This window comes from Marmota marmota, unplaced genomic scaffold, assembly GCF_001458135.2.
Source record: "Marmota marmota marmota unplaced genomic scaffold, marMar, whole genome shotgun sequence".
Taxonomy (NCBI): domain Eukaryota; kingdom Metazoa; phylum Chordata; class Mammalia; order Rodentia; family Sciuridae; genus Marmota; species Marmota marmota.
In genome coordinates, this window is record NW_026000338.1 from 2273800 (window position 1) to 2283967 (window position 10168).

At 40.7% G+C, this 10168-nt stretch overlaps 1 protein-coding gene across 1 annotated transcript in view; it reads left to right on the top strand.

Moving 5' to 3' along the window:
* The window catches only part of Nexmif (neurite extension and migration factor), a 60707-nt gene extending 51272 nt beyond the window's left edge, over window positions 1-9435 (top strand). The window contains exons 2-4 of the mRNA XM_015505857.2: window positions 393-518; window positions 1149-5517; window positions 6097-9435. Coding sequence (XP_015361343.1) covers window positions 440-518; window positions 1149-5517; window positions 6097-6139 — 4491 coding nt within the window. The 5' untranslated portion in view covers window positions 393-439 and the 3' untranslated portion in view covers window positions 6140-9435. The remainder of the gene's footprint in view (window positions 1-392; window positions 519-1148; window positions 5518-6096) is intronic.
* Window positions 9436-10168: the final 733 nt, after the last annotated feature.

Here is a 10168-nt window from a genome sequence, read left to right on the forward strand (position 1 = left end):
CACATACATATGTGAATTTGTTTTTGAAGAGCCTTTTGACCATCTGAAATAGAAATGAAGTAGAAATGAAGCAAACAGTAATGAAGCTAATCTTAACATCCACATACTCCTTATTTCAAGTTAGCTTGGACTCTGCTTTGCATCCTTTCTAATTGGACACCTATGAAGGAAGATATACATTTGCCTAATGGAAATAGTATGGCCTAGGATGTATGAATGAAGTGTGGGTTTCCAAATTGACTTATATGGTAAGCATAAACTATAAAACAAAAATAGCAGTAATAAAGACAGTCTGGAAACAGGTAAATTCCATTGAGCCTTTTAAGAATCGTGTAGCTAAAACAACCTGTAAAAGACAGAATAAAACTAATTTATATATTTGAAATGTGCAGGTTGGACAGAATTTGGACTTGGAATGAAACAATAAGAGGTTACATTCATGGATAACGAACAAGATAAGACTATTGCTGCCTCAGCCAACGGAGAAAACACTCTGATTAATGGGGTCAAAGAAAATGGTAAGGGAATTTAATTACAGAATATAATCACTCTCCTGATAGTCCTTTGTTATTACTATGGATTTTCAGTATCCAAAAAGTTGGGACAGTTTGAGTCCAGGATGCCTTTGTGATTGATGTTAATCCTAAACTTTATTCTACCAAAATTTTAACTAGATTAGAAGAGTCTCTGAGAGGCTTCAAATCTGACCACTTTGTCTCCCCAAATCATCTCTGTCAAATGAAGTTCCTCAGAATTCCTAGTGAATCAGAGTCACTGGGTGCTTCCAGGATATGACTCTGAAGGACAGGCCTGTGTCTCATATCTTAAGACCATGAATATCCCCTCTGAAAGCCTTGACTTTCCAATTAATCAAGCAATCCAATTCTTTCTTCATTTCTAAAGAGGGCTATGACTTTCTCTGAGGAAGAAGCTGGAGCCAAAAAATATTATTTTTCACTTGCATGAATGTTCAATATGAAATCAGGATTATTCTTGAATGTTCTAGTTGTGGTTTTCAAAGCTAGAGAAATAGAGGCATACTTATATAATAAGATAAAGTACCAGAAACTGATCAAGGGAAAGAAAGTTAATGAATCTGGTCTAAGACCTTTAACTTTGTTCATGTCATCTTTTCCCCTTTTCTCTAGACTCAGAGAACCAGGAGGTGGCAATGAAGTCATTTGCAGCCCTAGAAGCTGCTGCACCAATTCAGCCTATACCAGTGGTACAAAAAGAGACCCTGATGTTTCCTAGGGGTCTCCTGCCTCTGCCCTCTAAGAAGCCCTGTATGCAGAGCCCTCCCTCTCCTTTGGGCCTGATTGAAGCACCTGAGCATGCTGCTAATAGTGCTTCTGTGAATGCCATCTCCCTGACATCTGGTGTTGCAAAAGGCCTGAACACATGGTCACTGCCCAATGAGTGTGAGAAGGCTCCATTTGCCATAATGGAGCCTGCAGGCATGTCAGCTCTGAATGGAGACTGCCTCATGCAGCCAAGCCGGACTTGCTTGGGCTGCTTCATGGAATCCAAGGAGGCAGTAGATCCTGAGCCAGGAATCAGTCTGAAAGTCGGTGATCTAAATAGGGATTATGAAACATGTGCAGTCTCTGATATAGGGATTCAGTGCATTAATGCCGGAGAAAACATGAAATATGGAGAGCAGCTGCTTTCAGACCAGCTCCTAGGCTTCCCCCTGCATAAATCAAGGGCAGGAGATAGACGAGAAGCTGAGAAACCTGACATTGACTTGGAAGATCCAGCTCAGAAAAGTTATTATGAGGCATTACTGTTAGATAAGTGCAATACAGAAGAAGCTTTGCTTGCAAATTCCAATCAGGATTGGGGTTACTTTGAGACTTTCATTAGTGAGAGTAAAATTGAACTGCTTGACCTTTGTTCCAAGAATGAGCTATCTGTCAACCTGTTCTCTGAAGAAGATGTGGATAACTACATGTTTGATGATGATGAGTCAACACTGGGCAGTGACGTCTGCTCCCTGAAAATTCGATATGAGTCCTTTCAGGACAATGTTCGGGACAAGACCACCCTTCTGATGCAGGAGGATGCACAATTCAACTTTTTTCCCAGTGTCTTTACTACCTGCCCCAAGCGGGAGTCTAAGAGTGGGACCCTGAAGCAGAGCAGTGATCTTTCCCAATTCAAAGTTCCTGATGTGAGCATCATCTGGGGGGAAGAAGATAAAAACTTGGACAAGAAGAAAGTCAAAGAGGAAGGACATGAAGATAAAGGTGTAGAGACAAAAGATGGAAAGGATAATGAAGAGAAACCTGCCTTAAATAAACCATGCAGTGGGACTGATGTAGGGCAATTTAAGAATTCAAAGCAGGGCCATCTTACTAATTCCTTGGAAACATCAGGGAACTACAGTGATGACAGTTCCTTCATTGAGGTCTCATATGATTCCATGGGAGAGATCAAGGACTGTAGCCGCTATATGGCTCGGGATACTAACTCTGGCAGCTCCTCCTCCCAGCAGAACTATGGGTTACGAGCGAAGAGAAAAGTAAGATACAGTGAAGATTACCTATATGATGTTGACTCACTAGAGGGTGAAAAAGTAAATGAGAGGAAGGAATGGCTGCCAGGTAGTTCCAAAGAGGAAGATGATGATGAATGGTGTCCCAAAAAGAGAAGAAAAGTAACCCGTAAAGAGCCCCCTGTTATTATCAAATATATCATCATCAATCGCTTTAAAGGTGAGAAGAACATGCTGGTGAAGTTGGGTAAGGTGGATGCCAGTGAGACAACAGTGAATTTGAGTGAGAATCAGCTCAACAAATATGCCAAGCTGGCACCTTTGAAAGCCTTCTGGCAGAAGAAGAAAAAGAGAAACAGCAACATAGACTCCATCAAGACACCCTTATGCCAAAAGCAAAGCTTTGAACCAGGTAGCTTTGAGGTATCATTCCTGCCACCTGCTCGTAAACGAAAATCTAAACTTGGCAACAGGCACAGGATTCAAAGAATCCCATCCATGGAAACGTCAGCAAGTAATAAGCAGGTTTCATTCTGCAGTGAGCAGAGGCAAACTAATCGCAAAGAAGATGGAGGCCTAAAAGGTACATTAAAGTCAGCACCTCTAGCCACTGCCAGCAGTGCAAATGGATCACATTTAAATGACATCACAGGCCCTGACTCGGTGAAAGTCAAAGCCCAAGACCCAGAGTTTAAAGGGCCAGAGAGGAAAGTGCTCAACAAAATCAAATTTAAAAGTGAAGCTAGGTTAAAATCCAAGAAAATCAAAGCTGGGCAAGAAAGCAAGCCAATTGTTCAAATGAGCCCTCTCTTGGAAGACCAATCTTCCAAGCCTAATTTAAAAAATGAAGTTATTCCTGGGAATTCAAACAGTTCTCATCTATCTGAATTTCATGAGGCCAAAGCTGCTAAGAATTCCACTTTCCTACCAACCACCTGCTCTTCTGAAATGCCTCTATCTTCTACTAATGTTACCACTAATATACCTGTTATCCCTGGAGGGTATCTGCAGACACTGTTAGATGCTTCTGACTTGTCAAATAATACTAATATCTCATACTTCACCCACCATTCTCCTGAGCAAAGTGAAAGCAGTCTCACTCCAACAGAGAAGTCATTTGTACCTCTCCACCCTACCCAGGACTGTGTACTCTCCTCATCCTCTGACTCTGAGCTGCAGCAGTCATCTCTTAACTTCAAAATGGAATCTAGTAACTATGAAAATGCATGGCCCAACAAGGCTACTTCTGGTACCCAGGAATTCATGGCTGAAGTCTCAAGGGAGATAGCCTCAAACCAATCCAGTGAATTTGAAGCATCTCAAGTAGTGTCTATGGAAAATAATCTCCCAGCTACAACATACAATCCAGTTGGCCTCAATAGTGGTGGTGGTAGTTGCAACAAGGTCCTATATGCCTCTGTGCCAGACACCCAACTCCAATCTGATGACTCTTATCAATTATGTCACTTTAATAATGGAGATATTTGCTTTCCTTTCCAGCAGGGCCCAGTCAGTATGGATGATGGTCGGCTCTTTAGCTTTGATTCAATGGCCCCACTCTCTGTCAGCTCAAACAATTACTGCTCCTTAAGTTTGAAGTCCTGTGAAAAGGATGGTGATGATGATATCGCTGATGACTTCCTGGCCCACTGCAGCCCCAAGCTAGTGATCCAGCAGAGCATTGATGAGATAGTACCACTAAAGGAATCCACTGACCTCCTGGATATCTCCAATTTCACTCCTGACAAGTTCCGCCACTCTTCCCTCTCAGAGATGTCCCCACCTGATACCCCCAGTCTTTCTCCTCAGATTACCAGATGTGAGACTATCAAGACACTAGGAACACTGAAAGGGTTCCAAGATGGTGTCCCAGGACCATTGGGCAGCATGGAGAAAATCAAGTGGGACTGTAGTACCCTTTCTCAGCAAGTCCAAGCGGATGATGGATTTACTTTAAATAACCATCAGTTTCAGTTCCATATGTTCAATGATGAGGATTCTATCAGCCTGCTCCAAAAAAACCCTTGCTTGTCAACATTTAATGACCCATCAGGTCAAATTAGTACCAACAACAAAGTATCAAAATCAAGAAAGAAAAGTTCACCCAGCAAGAGTGGAGCTATGAACCAAAGTTCTTCTCAGAAAAACACCAGGAAAAAGTCCCCTAAAGTCAACAATAAAGGGACTGAAAAACCACCTGGCAAAACCTCTCGCCAAGTCCCTAAGTCAACAAAGAAAGGAAAATACATGGCTGCCATCAATGGAGAGAAAATGCAAATGGGCATTGGCCGTGGAGGAGGCCAGACTAATAGCATATCCTCCACTGGGAAGACACTGGCTGACTGTACCCAACATGGAGGCCCTGTCACCTCTGTGAAGATGCCAAGTCAGAAGGGACTTTCTGCAGATTGGGTTTTGGGGAAAGAGAGCAATCCAGGCTGGAGCAACATGAGTATGGGCACTAACACCAACAGCCTCCTGGATGATGACCAACGGGAATTTCAGGAGCCTTCCTATATCTTGTCCAACATTGCCTCTGGTATGGCAGATGTGCAGAGATTCATGATGGCCTCCATAGAGCCCCTTTGGGAACCCATGGAGCACCATGGGGACCCCAATGCATTCTACTCCCCTGAGTCCAATAGTCTAAAATTAAAAACCCTCAAAATATTGGCTGGGACACCACAAGAATCTAAGAAAAAGGTCAACAGTGGGTCTCCAGGAACCACTAAGAATCACAGGTCAATCAAAGGTGTGAGCAAAAGCAATGGGAAAGCAGCGACAGGTGATCCTGGTCGTGCAGACATGCCTGGTTATAATGAGGACTCTCGCTCTGCCTTCTTTGATAAAAAGTATAGTAGCATGAGCACTTTAGGCAATAATGGACCGACACACAAAAAGTTATATCGTCACAAATCCAGCTCCAAGGCCTTGAGAGATGAGAAGTGTAAGGGAAAGCGCATGGAGCGAGAACAGGTCCACAAGGATGAGGCTGGGACAGCTTCTTTTGAAAAACTGAGGTAATACTGCACCAAAATGGCTGAGATGATGCACCCTTAGATTTCCTACTACCTGCTGAGCCCACAGTCCCTCATTTTTTCCCTCTTGAAAGCAAAGTTTGCATGAAAGAAACTGTCCTATTCCCTTTTTCAAATAAAAGAAAAGCGTGCATGAAAATCCCTATACCTTTAAGCCACCCCAAAAATTGGGCAATTTTGTTCTGGCTTCACTAGGGATAAGCTCTAACAAGGCTACTTTTTTCTTCTGCTATTCAGCATTAATTTCCACCTATTATGAAAATATGCTCTTGAATGATTTTGGAAAAGGAAGGGCTTTGCAGTAAGACAGATTTTGAACAACAGAATTAAAGTCGTGTAGACAAAAAGCCAAGATCATTTCAACAAAAAGAGCATTAGTTGGAAAACAAAATCTCAACACGTGGCAATTAGGAGTGCTTTCTAGTACCCCCTGCTATCTGTATCTTTTTCTGCATCATACAGCGTCTAGTATGATGTTAACAAATTTAGGTCGTATGATCCCTTTGTGGGACATACACTAAAACTAACTAAGATGGCATAAATTGTCTGATTTTTCTGCAGGGATTCCGACTACAATCTCCTAAAAGCAGAAACAGCATTTTGAGTTTTACCTGTGTTTGAAGAAGAGACTCGCATTTTCCAGAAAGACATTTGATGTTTGTGTTTTATTTCTTTCAAAATATGCCTTGTGGTATGTATGTTGACATGTAAGTGCTTAAAGAAAAGAATTTTAAATTGTGGGAATAAGTCTTTGAAAGCAAACTTTAATCTGATGCTCTATGTAAAAGACTTAAAAAGTCATACAGTTGCACAAGTAGTTTATGCACTATTTACCCACAAGGAAAAAATGGAAAACAGTGTGCCAAACTACAAGCAGGTGACTGTACTGTATATATTTTTACTTCTATATCAACATTTGGTTGTGAGTATTTGGGGGAGCTTGTCCCTGTTAATTTACTAGAAACATTCCAGTGATTCTTGCTATTAACCACGCCCACTTATGTGGATAGCACCTGTAGATCACAGTGGAAAAATATGTTGTGTTACACAATTTACCAAAACTTAAAGGATACTGTTTGAAATGTGCCAAATTTCCTTACCTCATTTCACAGATTCACCCCACAGTTTAAAGCTCATTAATGAATTTTTTAAATACATATATATATATACATACACACACACTCAGAGAGATATGTGTGTGTGTGTGTGTGTATATATATATATATACACACACACACACACACACACACACACATACATACATACATTCTTTTAAGATTTTGAACTCTGATGTCCTGTGTGGAAACGTGAACAGTTGAACAAGGCACAATAAAGATGTGTATGTTCCATTGTCTAAGAGTTAAAATGTTGGAAAAGTCTGAAGGTCACAACAGCAAAGTCCATCAGGGACCTGAGTATATGCATTTATAGAACCTTTTACAAGGAAACAAAACAGCTGCTTTGAAAGTTTGTTTTCTAAAAGCAAAATCTGTAGCTGAAAATTATTTAAAGTGCAAAGTTATATTGCTGATACTTTATATCTCAGTTTTATATATTTTATAATAGTCTGGGATAAATTATAAAATAGCTATAAAACCGACACTAATACTAAATGAAGTACATAGATTGCTTTTATTTAAGTAGTTTCCTAAATGTTTTATTCCAGTTTTGTCAAAAGTGCACTCATATCATGGCTTTAGTGTTCTTTAAGTGTTTAATCTTGCAATGCCAATGTCATTTAAAGAAAATGTTAAGGCATCTCACTTTGACCAAACTTTTCTTCCTATGAGTTAAATACATATAATATCAGATAAGCTGAACAATTCGTGGAAACAACTCATACTTAGTCTAAGGACAACTAGTATTTGATGCCGCACACTCAACGTAAGTGAATTTTTTATATAAATTTTTAAATCATTTTTAATTCAGCCCTCCCCCTCCACCTTTTTAAAAATTGTCACAGCTCCAACATCCCTCACTACTAGCCTTTTCTTCCCCTTTATTCACCACTCGACTTCTAACATTTGATCTCTTTTCCTTGCACAGTTGAAGGCCTATGAGGCTGATAACTGATGCATTATGGCACAGATGAGATAATGGATGTGAGAGCGCTTTGTAGATCGTAAAGTGCTATACAGATATAGGGGATTAATATTATTAATGTTGTTGGTTGTTGTTGTTGTTACTATTCTTACTAATATTGTTACTAACCTATTAACTTGTGAATATATAGGCTGGGGTGGGAGGGTGGAGAATAAGTGGGTGGGGAAAAGGGGGACTTAAAAAAGGGAAGATGTTTCAAAAGGAAAAATTTAAACAAAATATGAACCTACCTAGTCATTGCCACCTAAATATATTCACAAACAGAGAAGCAACATTTTAAAGTAGTCAGAGAGAAATGGAAGGAAGCCTATCACGTACATAAGTTTTTACACTTCCCAGCCCATGATTCCTTTCACCAGCCAGCTCTACTACTTACAGCTAGGTAGTAAAATGAACAAGCCTGTGTTCTTGAGTGGGTGTGTGTTCTCAGCATCAGTCTCTTCTGTCTGTGGGGACGAGTGGGTGAGGAGCAGCTTGTGAGAATAGTTCAAGCCCATTCCTAGGCTTTGATGCTCTGTGTGCAATGAGCCCTGGAAAATTACTTAGTGGAAAGGCACCAGATGAAACACGTCTTCTGCCCTTCAGCTGCCATCCAAAAGGGAAAACAATCAAACTGGAACACTTTCTTCTATTTCTCTACTCTGATAGCTAGCTGTTCGTACTAAATGCGATGGCTGGTTCCTAGGAACTGGTCTTTGTTTTGTTTTTGTTTTTGTTTGTTCTGTTTTTCAGCCGAATTTTGGCTTGGAATCACCAACTCAGCCAGTATTGTGATTCCCCCAAGACTCCAGACCTCCAGTCAACCTGCTAGCTTGCAGGAATGGAGTGCTTTCTATGTAATCAAAAGGTGGCAATTAAGGAAGAAATACAGAAAGCGTTCCATGAGTACAATGTGTTTTTATAAAAATAAATACAGGAGCAGTTGTCCCAGGTTTTTTTAAGTATCAGTTCAGCTTTGGAGAATGGGGTGAGAACAGAATAGGATAGCCTGAAACTGTTGGAAACAATTTCTTTGTCAGAACTTGCTATCATGAGTCCTTTGGAGTAGATACTCTTTCAGTTCCTCCTAGAGAGTCCCCTAAGGGCCAATTCTAGGGCATGGTTCATCCCTTTCTCCAAAGAGAATTGCCATTTTAAAGCACCTTTTATATTGGCCTACAGTGCATTATATGTTTTTAACATATAAATTAGTGACTTATAACCAGTTATTTTGTACTGAAACAACAAGAAAATGAGCTTGAGTAGTGAGCAATAGGCCAAGGCTAAGATGCTTAAATTCTCTTAATTTCATTTAATAACTGTCTCAGTACACTATGTTCTAAGTTGTTCAGCATTTAGCATTCTCTTGGCCCTATCTCTATTCACACAATTCTTTTTCTTCCTGTCACAACATAGTAGGCCAAACGTATTACAGATCCCTTATCCAACCAACTGCCTTAGTGGAGTGAGGACCAATGTATAAAAATAATGTTTTACCATATTACTGATCTTAAGTTAAAAATATTGGATTTTTCCTTGGTCTGAAATTTCTGATTACCACTCCCTTCCAACCTCTCTGAAAAGCTGCTTCCTATTAATTCCTCTCCCCAAAGAGTGTCATTTAATCTTTACTATCTATCTTGGAAATGGTATCCTCCCTTATTCTTCTTACTTAATTTCAGTCCTTGGTCCTAGAGTTTTTCTTCTTTTAGCCAGGTACAGTGGCGCATGCCTATAATCCCAGTGACTCAGGAGGCTGAGGCCAGAGGATTGCAAGTTCAAGGCCAGCCTCAGCAACTTAGTGAGGCCCTAAACAACTTAGCAAGGCCTTGTCTCAGAATAAAAAGTTAAAAGTACTGGGGATGTAGCTCAGTGATAAAGTGCCCCTGAGTCTAACACCTAGTACCACAAAAAAGAAAAAAATAATTTTTCTTCTTTTATGGTCTTATATTTCACCTCTCCAAGTTGTTAGAGTCTAAGAGCTTTAGCCAGAGTGATTTCTTCTGGAAGTTTGGAGGGGAACCTTCCCATTCTTAATCACCTTTCATCGCCTTGGCCATTCTCAAATCTAAACACTCACATGTGCACAAACTATCACATCATTGAGGAAAGCTGGAAACTCCTTTTCCTCGAACATCTGTAAGAATAGGTCTGATCTCCTGCCCTGGTTAGGTGCTGTACTATGTGGAACAGGGTGCTGATACAGTGGCCCTGACCAAGGGTCTTCGAGACTTTGGGAGTTGTGTTGGGCTGTGGTAACTGGCTTGAACCAGTGGCCATCCTCTCTGCCTCTCCAGTGTCTCAGATACCAGCTGCCTCACATATGCTGCTTCCTCCCAGGTTTCCCTTCTGACTTCTTCTTGCTACTCTGTGCAATTATATGTTAAGGCCTTACCTTTTCCTAAATGTTTTCAAACCTCCTGCACTACCTTGACCATCACTTCTTGAGCCATCTCCCTGAAGTCCTTGGTGCTAGGTGGGCTTTTGTGACAACTTTCACCTTCTCTGACCTTTTTCCTTGCTGGGAAGCATCAGTGTGTGGGGGGGGGTG